Source organism: Panthera uncia, chromosome B1 (genome assembly GCF_023721935.1).
Source record: "Panthera uncia isolate 11264 chromosome B1, Puncia_PCG_1.0, whole genome shotgun sequence".
Taxonomy (NCBI): domain Eukaryota; kingdom Metazoa; phylum Chordata; class Mammalia; order Carnivora; family Felidae; genus Panthera; species Panthera uncia.
The window spans coordinates 32127527-32145551 of NC_064811.1; the positions used below are offsets into that span (position 1 = coordinate 32127527).

The 18025-nt window shown below is 40.4% G+C and overlaps 2 protein-coding genes and 1 long non-coding RNA gene across 4 annotated transcripts in view; 1 reads left to right on the top strand and 2 right to left on the bottom strand.

The window, feature by feature from the left end:
* Positions 1-10344, top strand: part of KLB (klotho beta) — a 35798-nt gene extending 25454 nt beyond the window's left edge. The window contains 2 exon segments of the mRNA XM_049631921.1: positions 3377-4520; positions 7036-10344. Of these exon segments, the coding sequence (XP_049487878.1) occupies positions 3377-4520; positions 7036-7400 (1509 nt within the window). The 3' untranslated portion in view covers positions 7401-10344.
* RPL9 (ribosomal protein L9) overlaps positions 1-18025 on the bottom strand; it is a 457174-nt gene that overhangs the window by 438891 nt on the left and 258 nt on the right. Inside the window, exons 2-8 of one of the 2 annotated variants that reach the window (XM_049631982.1) lie at positions 17750-17796; positions 17543-17658; positions 16920-17015; positions 15435-15567; positions 14312-14392; positions 13971-14085; positions 13624-13714 (exon numbers count right to left, since the gene is read on the bottom strand). In XM_049631982.1, the coding sequence (XP_049487939.1) occupies positions 13979-14085; positions 14312-14392; positions 15435-15567; positions 16920-17015; positions 17543-17658; positions 17750-17795 (579 nt within the window). In that variant the 5' untranslated portion in view covers position 17796 and the 3' untranslated portion in view covers positions 13624-13714; positions 13971-13978. Of the gene's footprint in view, positions 1-13623; positions 13715-13970; positions 14086-14311; positions 14393-15434; positions 15568-16919; positions 17016-17542; positions 17659-17749; positions 17797-18025 lie in introns of those variants that run through there. The other variant, XM_049631981.1, reaches the window with a different exon arrangement.
* Positions 1013-3989, bottom strand: LOC125923600 (uncharacterized). The gene is made up of 2 exons (XR_007458100.1): positions 3899-3989; positions 1013-1170 (listed from the first exon to the last, which is right to left on the bottom strand). It is a non-coding gene; the product is annotated as an uncharacterized LOC125923600 (long non-coding RNA).

Here is an 18025-nt window from a genome sequence, read left to right on the forward strand (position 1 = left end):
CCCGCAAAGAAAGATCCCGAGACAAGAGTTCCTGCCTGCACATGACTCAACCTGTAAGTTTCTGTTTCATCTGAAGACCCACCTATACCCCTGTGATTGACACTGTGAAAGTCTACCCCATCTGGGGACCCTACTCCTACTCCTAGGAGCGAAAGTGAGTCACTTAGGTCAGGGGAAAGCAATTCTGGGATCAACCACGTCTGGGTTTCATGCTTACCCCTGGAGCCTGGTAGACATCGATCTTCCTTGAACTTGGACTAAGAATGAGGATAAATTGTTTGCCAAGGAAAATTAGGGTGCTTTTTGAAAAATCAGCCAGAGGATTATGAATAGATGCCAAAAAAACCTAAATGTCCTCTATACGAAGACTGACAAAATGAAAGTAACATTTTAAAAATATTAGTATGCCTACCTACAAATATCCCTATCTTACTTTCCCCCTGCCTCTCCGCATTCTTTTCTTCTCCAACATATTTTTTTAAGTTTGTTTATTTTGAGAGAGAGAGAGAGAGCACGCATAGGGGCGTGGGGAGGGGCAGAGAGAGAATCCCAAGCAGGACCTGCACTGTCAGCCCAGAGCCCATGAACCATGAGACCATGACATGAGCTGAAACTGAGTTGGATGCTCAACTGACTGAGCTACCCAGGTACCCCCTCCTCCAACATTTTGTTCTGAAATATTTCAAACTAGTACAATAAACACCCATATTCCCTTCATCGAAATTGACCAATTGTTAACATTTTGCCACATTTGCTTTATGCTTTATAAAGTGTTTATGTTTGATAAACAAAGTGAAAAGTTTCAGATGTCATTACAATTCACCCCAAAATATATCTATTCAAATGTGTCTCTTAAAAATAAGAACATTCTCCTATATTATTATATTATCATACCCATAAGATTTAATATTGATTCAATATCATCACATTCCATATTCAAATTATCCTAAATCTTCCAAAAATGTCCTTTTTGGTTTAAAAAATGTTTTTGGATCAAGAATACAAACAAGGATGTCATTCATCTTTAGCCTCCTTTAATTCAGAATAATTCCCCCAAGTTCATGGTATTGGCAGTTTTGAAGAGTCCAGACCAATTGGTTGTAGAATGTCTCATGTTCTGGTTTTCTTTGATTGTTTCTTTGTTGGATTCAATAAACTTCTGGAATGATACTATGTAGATGAGGTTCAATATATATCACATCAGGAAGCACATGATGTCATTGTCTCATTATGAAAGATGTTAATGTGTGGAAGTAGTAGTTACCAGATTTCTTGATTAAGGTAGCATTTGCCAGATCTCTTAATTGAAAGGTAACTTTTCCATTTGTAATTAGAAAGTAATCTGCTGATGACACTTTGAGACTGTATACATATCCTGCTTCCTAACAATATGTCACTAATGGTCTTAATATTGATTCATAAACTTCACCTGAATTATTACCTTGTAGATTGCAAAATGGCAAATTTTTAATTATATTATTCCTTCAACATATATTGGGTAGTTCTCTTAACTTCAGTGCATTATAATTCATTACTGCCATTGTTTCATTACTCATTTTGATGCTCAAATTATCTCACTCAAAGTAGCCAATAGGACTCCTTCAAACCGCTCCTGTGTCTTTTTGACATTTCCCTTTCAGTTTTTAAGCACATCCTTATTTTTCTGGCATTAGATGTACCAGCATCACCTCATTCTTTTCCTACCCCAGACTGGAAGAAGCCATTCTCCAAGGAGCCCAGGATCCTTTTAGTGGAGAACAGAATTTTAGAAACAAGCTCTTGGGAGCTAGGGTTGAAATCAGGGTTCACCATCTCTAATGAGATCTCTTAGCAGATTAATCACACCCACTTGCTAAAACTAATGCTTTTTGGAGATTTTTAAAAGACACATTCTCATTGGCTCTTGCCTTATTTTAGAGCAAGATTGCTCTTTGTAAACACCTTTTCAATATTGATGCTCTGAGGTTTCAAAACACTGAGACTGTCAATCTAAGCTAGAAGGATTGTACTCAAATAATTATATACACATTTAACTTCATGCTCACATGATCAATGTTCTCTCAGTTTAATGTTCTAGATAACTGGTTGACAGATGGTAAGTGGGCAGTGTTATGGTTTTGTAATTAGGCTATGAAGGATGACACACAAGAAAACAATTAGAGGGAAAATATTTACCAAAGGTTAATTATCATTTTTTTTCTGGGTGCATTTAAACTCAGCTAAAGGAAGAAAAGGTATTTTAACACAAATGAAGAACTTTTATTTTTCCTATTAATTCTGAATTTGGAGATGTTTTTCTTAAGCCTTTTTATTTTTAATTTATACTCAAGGGCCTAGCAGGCAATTATTGCAACCATGGAAAACTAAACCCAAGTCATGACTACCTTAGGTTTATAGATTGCTTTAGAGTTGACAGAGTGCTTTGCCAGAGTCATTGGCTCATTACGGCACATCTGTGGGGTGGGTGACATTGCTCTGTCACTATCCAGAGTTGCCAAGCCCAAGTTTCAAAGAGGGAGAATGAGGACAGGCGTCCAGGACTATCTCCTTGGTGGAGGGGCAGGGTATGACACACCATCAGATCCAAGAGTCAATTTGGGAGTTTCTGGGGGATATTTTCCTGTTTTCCCCAGTCATAATCCAAGTATCTTGCATTAAGAGGGTGTTCAGTATTCTCCTGTTGGATGAATAAATGCCGTGTTCTCATAGACACATGGGTAGGGACAACATAATGATGCATATGTGATATCACCTGGACTTTTCAAATATAAGGTGCTAGAAAATTGCATTCAGTAAATGCAAGGGCCATTCCCTATGCCATCCCACTAGCCTCTTGTAGGAACTATGGCTGGGTTAACCAGCCACCGTTGACTCCAAGTGCCGAACTCAGTGAAATCCTCTACAACTGGAATTTTAACTTTGCCGTCAACTTATGGCAGGGTTTGGAAGGTCCATCTTTCATGATTCCTTTTAACTGAAGGTACCAACCCAAATTTCCCAATGCATTTGAACAGAATCATGAGAGACCCCACTGTATAACTTGAGTTTTTAGGACAAGAAAGGAGTTTCTCAGTATTTTCTGAAAAACAACTTGTTATCCAAGCCAAGCCCTGGGTGTGTTTCTTTCCCTGTTTTCTGGTCTCCCTGGGAGATTTCAAGAGCTAGAAGAGAGGATGATCCATCCAGGCCTCTTCTATGACATCACCAGGAGAACTAAATCAACATTCAGATCGTTATGAAGAAGCTACATTCTTCGTTTATGTTCTTTGTTGTCAGTGAGAGGCAGAATAAGACCCCCCCTTCTTCCTCTTAAATGATGTATGCTAAGAGCCTATCTGCCAGGGTGTGCCTTACTTCGATGTGCTTGTTTTCACAGCCCAAGGCAGTGGCCTCCTCCCCACAGTTCAGCGACCCTCACCTGTATGTGTGGAATGTGACAGGCAACAGACTGTTGCACCGTGTGGAAGGGGTGAGGCTGAAAACACGGCCAGCCCAATGCACAGATTTTGTCAGCATCAAAAGACAACTCGAGATGTTGGCAAGAATGAAGGTCACTCACTACAGGTTTGCTCTGGACTGGCCCTCAATCCTTCCCGCCGGCAACCTGTCCGTGGTTAACCGACAAGCTCTGAGGTACTACAGGTGCGTGGTCAGTGAGGGGCTGAAGCTCAACATCTCCCCAATGGTCACGTTGTACTATCCGACTCACGCCCACCTGGGTCTCCCCACACCCCTGCTGCACAGCGGGGGATGGCTGAACCCATCCACAGTCCAGGCCTTCCAGGACTACGCCGGGCTGTGCTTCCAGGAGCTGGGGGACCTGGTGAGGCTCTGGATCACCATCAACGAGCCCAACAGGCTGAGTGACATCTACAGCCACACTAGTAACGACACCTACCGGGCAGCCCACAACCTGCTGATTGCCCACGCCCTGGTCTGGCACCTCTACGACCAGCGATACAGGTCTGCGCAGCACGGGGCCGTGTCGCTGTCTCTGCACTCGGATTGGGCGGAGCCCGCCAACCCCTACGCCGACTCGCACTGGCAGGCCGCCGAGCGCTTCCTGCAGTTCGAAATCGCCTGGTTCGCAGAACCCCTCTTCAAGACCGGGGACTACCCGCTGGCCATGAGGGAGTACATCGCCTTCAAGAACAGGCAGGGGCTCTCGCGCTCCGCGTTGCCTCGGTTCACCGAGGAGGAGAGGAGGCTGGTCAAGGGCGCCGCGGACTTCTATGCGCTGAACCACTTCACCACCTGGTTCGTGATGCACGCGCGCCAGAACGGCAGCCGCTACGACGCGGACAGGGACGTCCAGTTTCTGCAGGACATCACCTGCCTGAGCTCGCCCAGCCGCCTGGCTGTCCTGCCCTGGGGGGAGCGCAAGGTGCTGAGGTGGATCCAGAAGAACTATGGAGACGTGGATGTTTACATCACGGCCAATGGCATCGATGACCAGTCTCTGGAGAATGATGAACTCCGAAAATACTACTTAGAGAAGTACATTCAGGAGGCTTTGAAAGGTGAGGCGAGGGGCCATATCAGATACAGTGAAATAGGACATTACCAGCTAATGTGAACCAAAGAATGAGGGGAGAAGGCGCATTAATGACAATGCCAGCTCATTAGGGAAAGTTTGGCAAGGATAGAAAAGCATTTTTTTAAAAATCAAAAACAATGACAACCCATAGGGGCGCCTGGGTGCCTCAGTTGGTTAAACGTCTGACTTTGGCTCAAGTCATGATCTCACTTTGGTGAGTTCGAGCCCCACATGCGGGACTCCAGAGGAACAGAGAGAGAATCTTAAGCAGACTCCATGCTCAAGCTTGCCACCACCCTGAGATCACCACCTCAGCAGAAATCCAGAGTCTGATGCTCTGGATCAGACAGCCACCCAGGCAGCCCTGTGGGTTTTTCTTTTTTCTAATACTAAAAAGTAGGTATCTTTGAATACAAACCTGTGTCTTCATTCCTAATTATCTCCCTAAGGACTGCCCACTATGGAATTATTGGGTCAAATGTTATAAAGGCATTTTCTATCCCCCCTCCCCTAGTAAGCTATTTTTTTTAATACTGTAAAAAATTTTCCACAATTTTATCTATTTTGATAGGACCAAACAGCAGTGTTTGAGAGTCTTTATCTCCTACTCTTTCCAGCATTTGCTACTATCATTTTTAAATATTAATTTTAAATATTCATAATAGATTTGTTGAAGCAGCAAAAACATCCCAGAAATATGTTTACTGAGCACCGAATATGGGCAGAAACTGTTCTAGGCACCATATCAGCACTCACCAAAATAAAGACTACTGTCCTCATGAAGGCTGTATTTTTGTGGGATGAGAATCGGCAGGTAAGATACAGAGTGTCAGAAGCAAAAAGTTCTATGAGAAAACACAGCAGGAAAGAGGGAAGAGGGTGCCCAGGAGTGGGGTTTAGGAGTGGTTACAATTCTAAAGCGTAGTTAGGGACGTCTTCAAAGACCTGGAGGAACAAGGCAGCAAACCTGTGCAGTTATCTGTGAAGTGTTCCAGGTGAGAGAACAGCAAATGCAAAAATCCCAATGTGGGAGCATGCCTGGCCTGTTTGAGGTTCAGGAAGGTTGAAGAATGAGTAAGGGAGTGAAGCAATCAAAGATGAGGTCAAGGAAGTAGAAGAGGCATTAGTAAACCATCGTTAAGAACTGCAGCTCTTACTGTGAGAGACAGGCTATTTAAGGTTTTAAACAGCAGGGGAACATGATCTAACTCACAGTCTTTAAAAAACACTCTGGCTACTCTTTTTTACAGTGAATACACTATAAAGGAGCAACAACAGAATCAGGGAGGGTTGGAGTCTAAGTAAGAAATAATGGGGGGTTGGACTAGGTTATAGAGTAGAGATAGTGAGAAGTGGCTAGCTTCTGGACTGATTTGGAAGGTAAAGTCATCAGACTTGGATGGAGAGTGTTAGAAGAGTGAAGAATGAAATCTGTTTTGGTTTGAGCAACTAAAGGGTGAGCGGCCATTTACCAGGTCAGGGAGACTGACAACAGGTTTTTGGAGAGTTGTTTGGTGTTGCACAGGTTAAAGTTTGAGACATCTATTAATCAATTAGAGATGTCACATAGGCTAACTGGAGTCTCAGGTTCAGGTCTGGGGCTGAGATACAAACTTGGGAGTTAAGACCAAGAATGGGATTTAGAAACAGTAAGGCTGGATGGTATCACTAAGGGAGCAAGCGTAGAGGACTGAGCCCTGGGACACTTCAATATTCAGACGTCAGAGATGAGAAACCAATGAGTAGGAGCCAGTGCTTTTCACTAGAGGGTGTGCAATCAAGGATATTTTTGCATAAGATACTAAAAGTTATAGCATGTTTATATGGAAATGAACCAATAGTGAGGGGAAATGTGAGAGGAGAACAGATGGAGAGATGTCCTTGAGTAAATCAGAGAATAAACAGTGTATAAGAGTCAGCCTCTTCCAGGAGCATGGACAGGACATCCACAGCAACAGAAGTATGGTAGTAGGTGGACAGATAGGATTGTGGGAGTTTGAAGAATTCTCCTGTATGTTTTTCAGTAAAATAGGAAGGAAGGTTATCCCTTCAAAGCAAGGACAGAGGTGCTATGTTTGAGGAGGGAGAGGTGTTAAACAGCCAAGCAAGTGACTAGGGGAAACCAAGTATGGTTATTGGGCCGCACCAAGGACGTATTGGAGACCTGAAACCAGCCAAATAGGTAAGACTTTTGTGCTTATGATCAACTGAACAGTGTAAGTCCTTTTCCACCTTCATGGCTCCAATTCATAAATGCGCTTCTGTGCTCTGCTCCCAGTTTTTATATTATGGATCAAAGTTTTACTTCAAATGTTTAAAAACTTAATTACACATATTTTTAAAATTACACATATTTTCACTTTTACCAATCATGAAAGAATGTCAAAAAACCCTTTAAGGACAATCACTACTTTTTTATGGGTATGACTTTATTTCAATGGAAACTAAATTCTTACTTATAGTCCATGTGATTAATGTTCATTTCTGATATTTTTCAGCACAACTGATTGATAAAGTCAAAATCAAAGGCTATTATGCATTCAAACTGACTGAAGAAAAATCTAAACCCAGATTTGGATTCTTCACATCTGAATTCAAAGCTAAATCCTCAGTTCAGCTTTACAACAAACTGATCAGCAACAGTGGCTTCCCTTCTGACATCACTAGTCCTAGATGCAGTCAGACTCCAAGAAACACAGAGTGCATTGTCTGCTTATTTCTTGTGCAAAAGAAACCACTGATATTCTTTGGTTGTTGCTTCTTCTCCACCCTGGTTCTACTTTTATCAATTACTATTTTTCATAAGCGGAAGAGAAAAAAAATTTGGAAAGCAAAGAACTTACAGCACATACCACTAAAATAAGGACACAGAGAGGTCTTAGTGAAACTGATCCTATTTCTGTATGAAAGAAAGTTTAAAAAATTCACTCCGGTTCCATATACTGGTAACTTACAGAAGAATTACCTATATTGTAGAAAGACAATTTGAAATACTAGTGGTAACCAAGTGATGACAATCAAGGTCTCTGTTGTGTGGTTCAAATGAATTTTCCCTTAAGGTGTGGACATCAGTGAATTCAGTTCTTGGATCTGAAGGTAAAGGCTTTACCCAGACAGTAAGCTAGGATTATCTGATACACTGCTTCATGAAGTTTGATGAGCTGTTTTCTATCATTCTTCTCTAAATACCAATAGCTACATTTAACAAATTATATTGAAAAAAGTGCAACTTTGGTTAGACTCCACAACAGAAAATTTAAAACTCTTAACACTGGATAGTCAGTGATTATTCTGTCACTTCTAAGGAGGTGCTTTTCCCCTTTAGAAAACACACGATAGGATTAGTGTTCATTTATCATCAGCTACAGCATAGACTGTTAAGCCCACTGATCCTAGTTTTCAATAGTAATAAGTTACCATTTATAAAATATAGGATTTTGTGGTCTCTCCTTGCACAAGATCCAAGTTTTAAAAAACAAATAACTTCCATAACTCATCTCATGGAAAGGTCACAGGACTAAGATAAAGGACAGCTAGACTCACCGGCCTGCTCAACCTCACAACACTGCAAACTCCTTTAGACAAATTGACAGCATTTTCCTCACTTGATTTTTGTGACGCAACAAACGAGATCTTACATACTTGGGAAAGCTAAACATTCTAAAAAGATGTCAAGTTTTATTATCAAGTCATCAAAGGACCCTATTAGTCTGTAAGACTGGGTTCTCTCCTGAGCTCCACTGTTCTGATACCATGTGAATACAGGGACCTCTCAGAGATGTAGAATGCAGGTGTATTTTGACCTTGCACCTTGCAACTGTGCTTTTTGTGTACATGTTGATGGTCTGAAGGAGTTAAAACTTTTCATTGTACCTTTTGAAGCTGGGATTAACTTAAATCTGAACCAGGAGTTTGACTTTCTTAAAACTCCATGCTTAAGACTTGTGTATGCTAAACTCGAAATGTAAACCCATTCATACCCATTCATTTCAATCACCACCTGTCCCCCCGCTCTCCAGGAACCTGAGTCAAAGCGGAGTTTTTTTGTTCAAAAACGCTTGTTAGGAAATCACCCTAAATTAAGGCAATTGTGATTGTTTTCCAGGTCCACCTATGTCAGAAGCCAAATTTTATATTGAACAGAGGTTCTAATTGAAAATAGCAGTGTTTCAAAGATAACTGTAATGAGAGAACACAATTGGTCAAATAAATGCACAAGTGATTGATGGGAAATAAATTTGCTTTTCGGCTGGCCAAATTCAAACAGTAAAATTTTTTATTTTTCTTGATCCCTCTGCACCCACTCTTCCACCTTTGGGAATTTTTAGATTATGCTTTTTGTTTTCAAATAATTTTTTTAATTTCTTCTTTGAAAAGTAAGTGGACCTAAGGCTATCCACAATTACAACTGGTTGTTCTAATGTTCACTATGTGTAAAGAATGTCATTTAAAAGAATCACTTGGCTGGTTCCCCCTCCCCTTTGTGCCACATGGCTTCACTGACCCCACAGTTCCAGTGAATATTCTAATTATCAGTTGAACAACTTACCAACTTTTAAACCTCTCTTAACATCCAACATCTTGAAAAAAATGCACATTCAGTATTAGGAACAACAAAGATTTAAGAATTAAATTTAGGTTTTCCTTTCCTGGGGTCTACTTTGTGCTCTTTGATCCAAAAGTACCTTGAAAACTATTTGGCTCTATCGATCTTAGGGTTCACGAGAGTCAGGCTCTGTGCTCAGTGGGGAGCCTGCTTGGGATTCTCGCCTCTCCCATCTTGCTTGGGCCCTCTCTCAAAATAAACATTAAAAAGATACCTTGTATTTATAATCTTCACTACTTCAGGTCTTTACATTTACACCTTAAAACTTGTGTCCTTTTGCATATTTGTTGCCTTGCCATACATAACCACCAACCCCTGCCCCCCCCCCAGCCCCAGTCAAGTCCTTAAACCAATGCTTACAGCAGTCCTAACACCTAGGAATCATCTTACAAGTTTTTAAGCCACAATCATATAAGAATCCTTAGATAGGTATTTAATCTAAATCATGACCAATTAATACTTTTCAGATTTATCCCAGACTCAAATATTTAAGAATTGTCAAGTTATCATTTGAAACTGCTGGTAGCTTTTGACAAGATCTTCAGAATTTAAGCCTGAGACTTGCTGGGGGGCAGGGGGAATCATCTTAAAATCTAATTAACTTGTGCTAAATTTCGTGCGTGCTAGTAGTTTGTGTATTCAATGTGACAAACTGTCTCTCAAGTCTGGTTTATCTGGAAAATATTACAACATAACCATATTTAAAGATCCTCTGTAGATCTCTTTTGCTTTGTTGGTGGCAATGCAAACTGGTGCAGCCACTCTGGAAAAGTATGGAGGTTCCTCAAAAAACTAAAAATAGAACGACCCTATGACCCAGCAATTTCACTACTAGGCATTTATCCACGGGATACAGATGTGCTGTTTCAAAGGGACACATGCACCCCCATGTTTATAGCAGCACTATCGATAATAGCCAAAGTATGGAAAGAGCCCAAATGTCCATCAATGGATGAATGGATAAAGAAGATGTGGCATATATATATATACAATGGAGGATTACTCGGCAATCAAAAAGAATGAAATCTTGCCATTTGCAACTACATGGATGGAACTGGAGGGTATCATGCTAAGTGAAATTAGTCAGAGAAACACAAAAATCATGACTTCACTCATATGAGAACTTTATGAGACAAAACAGATGAACATAAGGAAAGGGAAGCAAAAATAATATAAAAACAGGGAGGGGGAAAAACAGAAGAGACTCATAAATATGGAAAACTGAGGGTTACTGGAAGGGTTGTGGGAAGGGGGATGGGCTAAATGGGTAAGGGGCATTAAGGAATCTACTCCTGAAATCATTGTTGCACTATATGCTAATTTGGATGTAAATTTTTAAAAATAAAAAAGATCCTCTGTAAAAAGGTGGCCAGTACATTTTGACTAATTGTTTAATTCTCAATGTAATTTATTTCAAATAAACAGTTTATGCTAACAGCCTGATCAATTTTAAGAACTATAGAATATGAATGGGTCTGGTGTATAATTGGGTTCTGCCTAACACTGCCCCTGCCCATCCTCCCAAGCTGTGTGCATACTGGTGAACCTTCCTCAGAGTTTTGTTTTCTCATTATAAAACGTGGGCACCTAATCCTCAAAGTTGGGAAAGTAACACACAAGTCCTTTTATCTACTGTAGGCACAGAAGACAAGGAAGCCTTCCTGGGGAGAGAACTAGACTTTCCTTTACCAACAAAACAACTTACTAAGTGAAAATCACTTCTTAGCTACAACCAGCCTCCAATTGTTCCCCTGGTCTCACCCCTATAAATCCACTTCACTTTGTGAGAAATTACACTTACTCCCATTGCGGCTACCACTGCCTATACACAGACACTCTCAATATAAACACCTCTATCCCTCTAAAATACAGCCATTCGGAAACTTCTTCCTCAAACTTCAAAGTAAGTTTTAAGATCCTCAGTACCTTCCAAAACATTGCTTTCCAATCCCGTTGGTATTACTGTGTCTGTAACTTTAATCTCCCTGGCAACCTAGATACCATGTACTTAGCAAATAGCAATCTGCCAGGCATTATTATTCCAGGTGCTTGGAATATCCCAGTGAGAAAAGATCCATCTTCACAAAGGTTACATTCTAACAGGAAAAAAAAGTGTACAATCCATAATAAATGCTATGAACAAAAACAAGTGAAGCAGAGGTACGTATAAGATGGAGATGAGTGAGCACAACAGGGTCATCAAGGCAGGCTTCACTGAAAACACTGGATTATAAAAAAAAATTTTTAATGTTTATTTTTCAAAGAGAGACTGTGAGCTGGGGAAGGCAGAGAGAGAGAGAGAGAGACAGAGAGGCAAAGAATCCGAAGAAGGCTCCAGGTTCTGAGCTGTCAGCACAGAACCCAATATGGGGCTCTAAATCACAAACCATGAGATCATGACCTGAGCGAAGGTCGGACTCTTAACCAACTGAGCCACCCAGGTGCCCTGAAAACATTTTGACTATAGTCTTGAAGGCTAAGTTGTCACTCCAAAGGGAAAGAACTTCCAGGGGGAAAGACAACTTGAAAATTTTAAGGCAGTGGTACTGAGAAACAGGAAGGTCAGTTCAGCCAGTGTATCAGGTTAAGAGGAAGTTGAACTTGAAAAAAGGATTCTGATTACTGCTGAAAAGATGAGAGGAGCAAAGCTCACCAGTTAAGACTATTATACTAACCTCCCCAAAAATGTACAGGGCTTTTTATTCTCTACATTATAAAAAATTTCAAACTTTATGTAAGTAAACACAATGAATCCCCATTGTTCAGTTTTGACAAGTATCAATTTATAGGCATTGTTTCACTTCGAATCTCATCCAATGCCCTCCCCAACCCCACTTTAAGTATTTCAAAGCAAACTACAGTTTAACATTTCACTTACATTTCTTAACAACTTAGCACCAAACTAAAGATTAACTTAAAATAAAAAATCCAGTTGGCTCATTTAAAATCAAGATCTCAGGGCTCCTGGGTGGCTTAGTTGTTGCGCGGTCAACTTCAGCTCAGGTCATGATTTCACAGCTAGAGTTGGAGCTCTGAATCGGGCTCTGTGCTGACAGCTCAGAGCCTGGAGCCTGCTTCGGATTCTGTGCCTCCCTCTCTCTGTCCCTCCCCCACTCCCATTCTGTCTCTCAAAAATAAAATAAAATCAAGATCTCAGTACAGCGCCGAGATGGCTCAGTCGGTTGAGTGTCTGACCAGCTCACGTCATGTCGTCACACTTTTGAATTCAAGCCGTGTCGGGCTGTGGACAGCTCAGAGGCCATAGCCTGCTTAGAATTCTGTCTCCCCTCTGCGCCTCCCCTGCTCGCGCTCTCAAAAATAAGCAAAACATTTAATAAAATAAAGATCTCAGTAAGACCCATACATTCCAAATGGTTACCTTTTCTTAACGTCTCTTTAAACATTTTAAGTAATCTGTATACCCGGCATGAGGCTCAAAATCACAACCCCAAGATCAAGAGTTGCATGTTCTACCAACTCAGCCAGGTGCCCCTCTTAAAGTCCTTGAACATACCTTACTTTGAAGGCAGAGTCTACACTTTTCTGATGGATTTAACGTGTAGTTGGGAAGAGGAATCAAAGTTGAATGCTGTTATTTTGCCCGAGAAATCAAAAGGTTGGAGTTTCTATCAAATGAGATAGGGAAGACAGCAGGAAGAGGCTGGGGGCAACCCTGCTAAATTAGTCTAATATGGTAACATATTTAAAGCATGACATAACATTAATTAGATTATGGAAGGGTTATCAGTTTCTAAAAACATCAAGGACTAGCATATGGGAGTAAATGGGTGAGGTAGGACAGAGTTAAGAGTGAGGATCTTGGACACAACCACCATATTTATCATGAACACAAAGTAACCTCACTAAGGCGTATCACTGTTCCATTCTTCAGCTTTTTCACATGAAGTTACTGGTATAGATAAATGACTCAAGCACATTTACCTCACAATATTCAAATTTATGCCTCTGCAAAATTAGATACCTTCAGGACCCCCCCCCCCCCCCCAAAGTTCTACATCCAATGATGAACAAATGGTGTTGCCTATTACTGGTACCGTTTTTCTTCCCTGAAATATCCGCACTAATCCTTCAAAAAACCAAATTCAAGCCAATTCTCCCATTAAATATTACTAGAAAAAAACCCCATCCTATTCCTTGTTATTGTTCTTAGCACACTACAATTACTTCTGGATGGTTTAATTGCCAAATAGTAGAAAAGGATTGTCGGTTTAAGAAAAAGCCCAAATAGGGGTGGACAGGGTGGCTCAGTTGGTTAAGTGCCCGACTTCTGCTCAGGTCATGATCTCACAGCTCTGGAGTTCGAGCCCCATGTCAAGTTCTGTGCTGACAGCTCAGAGCCTGGAGCCTGCTTCAGATTCTGTGCCTCTGTCTCTCTGCCCCTCCCCCTGCTCACGCACTGTCTCTCTCAAAAATAAAAAATAAACATTAAAAAAAATTAAGAAGGAAAAAAAGAAAAAGCCCCAAATCAGTACAGTTTTATTGCATCTTTAAAGTATCACAAGTAAGTCTGAAAAATCATCCGGCCTCTTGCTGTTTCTGTAGCTGGACAACTGTAAAAAGAAATGAAAAAAATCTGTCGATTACCATCAATACCTTTGCCCAAACAAGTTCTACTCTAAATAATCTGAAACATTTAAAATTATGATTTACTAGTTCATTGTAAAAATGTATGTCAAAATTCTTATTCTGCCAAATTCACGGTGTTCCGGTAAACTTGTGTTGTCATTACAACTCCAGTTTCAGATTCTAGTAAATTAAGACCTCTAAACTAAAGCAGTAAGGAAACTTATAAACATAAGAACCTACCGTAGATTTTATTCATCAGCCTGCTGAACAGTTCCTTTTTCAGAAACATAGATACCATCCAAAAATTTCCTGATATCCTTGTTTTTAACTGTTGTGGCTTGCTGAATCAAAGCAGCTATTAACAGTAAGAAAGATAAAGACAATTAACACCACCAGCCAGACCCATCGTAAAAAAGTATTTTATCATATACTATACTTAAACCTATGTATCTTTGAGACAGCTTTTTATTCAACTTCTGCAAATGAAAAAGCTCACCAACTGAACAGAATTATCATGTATTAAACTAGAAGATTTAAACCAAATTCTGTAGGCATAATTAGGCATAGTAAAACATACAAACCTGAGTTTGATACAAGTTCAATGTCATTTCCTTCAAGAATTAACTCATCTTTCTGGGCTTGAGATACGGAACAAGCAACACCTGAAAGAGAAGGCGTTCACATAGTGTCAACATGATATGAAATCTTTACAATATTTACTTTCAAAATATTTACAGTAGCAACTTATTCCATTTAAAATTCCAAACTTCAAATCACACTTGAGATTCTGATTTACAGGACCTGACTTTTACCGAGGCAAAATCTGGTTTGTGTTCCTGCTTGAATGAACCTGTTCCAGAGTAGTTAGATTTTCAGTGATTCGGTCAAGGAGTAGAAGACGGTATGCACCTAGTGCAATTTAGCTGTGCAAAGCTGTGTTATCAAGTCTTAATTCTACTGTATATATTTGATATCGCCAAATTTATTTTTTACTTAACAGTTCCCATTAAATGTGTTGACCATGTAATGTTTTTGTAGACCCATTAAACTGGTATTTAGAATCCCTTCTTCCCACCCCAATGAAATCAAGAAGCATCAAGAAAGCACTAATTTTAAAATTTTCTAACATTGAGGTGGCACCTGGCTAGCTCAGTCAGTAAAGTATGTTACTCTTGATCTCGGGGCTGCGGGTTCCAGCCCCATGTTTGGTGTAGTTACTTGAAACTAAAATCTTTAATGTAAAAAAAAAAAATTTTTTTTAAATGCTTTTATGTTTACCATGTATCAAGCCAAAACTGTTCCACATGTATTTCAATTTTAACTCATTTAACCATGAGATGGCTCCAATTTTACAGATGAGTAAAATGAGCTGCACAGAGGCAGGTAATTTGCCCAAGGTTGACAAACTTAAACCTAGGCAGTGTATGCTATTAACCACTATTCAAACATTTTTTATTTTTAAAGATTTCAGTTTGCAAAGACTGAACACAGCTACACATCCTGAAACTACTCTAATGCGTAAGCCTTTAGGAATCACAATCAATAGGAGTATGGTATCAAGCCTTAACTAACACCAAGAGTTATCACAAGCATAATCAAAATGGACAATTCTGAAATAAATCTGTATTTATAGCCAACCCCAAACACCAGTCTTCACAAGTAAAACAAAACATTTCTGAACCATATCTAAAAGTATGCACATACCTGGCCTCATCCGAACCCTGCGTATGTATTTCTCACCCAAGAAATTTCGGATTTCAACAAGAGAGCCATTCTCCTGAATAACAACGTTGATGGGGAAGTGGGCATACACAGACCTCATCTTGTAACGAAAGCCCTGTTAGAACAAACTATTAGCAAAGCTGAGCAATTTGAAAGACAAGAAATTCAGTTTTTAAATTTTGTAGGATGCTTACATTACACTAGAATTTAAAAATGCAACAATCCTCCCATAACGCTCATTTTCAAGATTTTGTAACAACAGTCACCTGTACCAAAGCCTTACAAACTGTATACATCAACATGTTTTCTCTCTTCAATGGACTGTAAAGCTCTTTAAGGAAGCATGTATTTACTGCTTCCTATACCCACAGTAAACAATGCCAGCTTCTTATTTTTTTTAATGTTTTTATTTATTTTTGAAGGAGAGAAACAGAGCATGAGCGGGGGGAGGAGCAGAGAGAGGGAGACCCAGAATCCGAAGCAATCTGAGCTGTCAGCACAGAGCCCAACGCGGGACTCGAACTCATGGAACCGCAACATCATGACCTGAGCCAAAGTTGGACGCTTAATCAACTGAGCCACCCAGGCCCCCCAACAATGCCAGCTTTTTAAAATGAGAACCCCAAAGTCCTTCATCTTTGGCACTAGATTTTTACTGAGTTACTAAAGTATGCCAGATGACAACAAGGATTAAGACAGGCTCTCAAAGAACTTAGCCTGGTACCAAGAGGAAATATGTGAAACATGACCCAATAAGGGGTGTGATGGAGTTGAAGGACAGGATGCCATTTAAAAAGGCTGAGTTTTAATGCAGAGAAAAGCATTTCAGCAAAGACATGAAATAAATATCTTAACGGCTGAGAGAGGGAGTTAGAAAGAGAATAGTGACATCAAACACACTTGTAGGAAGCTCAGAAATTAGATCCATCCACCTTTTTTCCATCCCTTCAAGGGATCCTGGTGGTAAGAGGCATACCAAGAAATCAAAGCCTACCTTACAGGATACATTCCCTACAAAAAAACCACAACCCTGAAGGTTTGACTTTTGTTTGTGTGGGGGAAAAAACACACCACCAACCTACTTTAAGACCATCTGGTCTTCACCCACATTTATCACTTAATCCTAAAGACCTGCAGAAGCCTATTAAAAACTGCCAAGATGGGCACCTGGGTGGCTCAGGCATTGAGCCTCTAACTCTTGATTCTGGCTCATGCCATGATCTCACACTTCGTGGGATCAAGCCTCTGTGCTGACTGCATGAGGCCTGCTTTGGATTCTCTTTCCCCTCCCTACTCACAGCACACTTGCTCTCTCAAAAGAAGTAATTTTTTTTTTCCCAAAATCACCTTTCCCAAGTACCGCAATAAATTACATAATAGATTCTCTGCAGCATTTATGCTGCATGCATAAAGTACAGCTGAGAAACTTCCCCTTCCAAAACAAAGCAGTCTGATCAATCTACTTACCAATGTAACACCCTTGATCATGTTCTGTACATGACTACAGATAGTACGGACAGTAGCCAGTTCTTTTCTATTTCCCCACCATTTGTCAACACGGAGCTGTAACAGAACAAAAACTTTAGAAGATTCTTTCCAGTAGTAAGTCAGCTTGAAGAAAATCCATTTATTCACGATTCTAGGATTAGCCCTAATTAAAGCACCCACACAGAAAGCCCTCAATAATTTAACTTTTTTACCACTACGTATCACAAAAATACTAATTTTCAATTTGCATCATACTTCATTCCTAGAAAGCTAAAATACCAGGCTCACAAGAGCTGCCTGGTTCCTAAAATTTCTACAAAATAATCACAAGGAAAATAAACCTAACTTGTAACAGTATTAAAACCTCGACGCTCATGATAACTATGATAGTAGGTACTAGTATTGAGTTTTATAATCAGAATTTCCTTTCCCAACTTCACTAACGCAGTAACACTGCAACTAGCTACACTTGTGAACACCAAATTTTAAGCTAAAACATTGAACCTGCATTCCGTAACTTACAGCAACCAAATTCGGTACTATTACATCACTGCCTTCCAAACAAGCAATTGATGTGCAAAAAAAAAAAAAAAAAGCCTCACCCTCTTCTTTTTCTTTCCAAGAAGACTGAGTTCTACATTGATGTGATTGAAGTCCCTTCGCAGGGTTCCTCTGGGTCCCTTCACAATAACGGTACGTCCCTTGAGAGTGATGTCGACTAAGAAGAAAACAGGTTTGTGAGTCCCCCGAAGAAGATACAAGGCAGGCAATAAAAGACGTTAAAAAAATACAAACATCAGGTCTCATACCATTTTCCGGAATGTCGACAGTTTGATTGCTGAGAATGGTCTTCATTCTGAAACACAAACACCTGGGGTTATGAGGCCGGTTCAGGCCTGTTTGTGATCAAACTACCCAGCGCGGAGCTCCACTCCTACCTGAGACTGGCAAGCTGAACCCCCGGAGAGGACACAGGAGGACCAACCAGGAGAGCAGCCCAATGCTGCGGCCTGGCCAGGAAAGAGCAGCTCCCAAACGGATATTACAAGAACAGGGGGCGAATTCCCGCTCAGAGCAACCCAAGG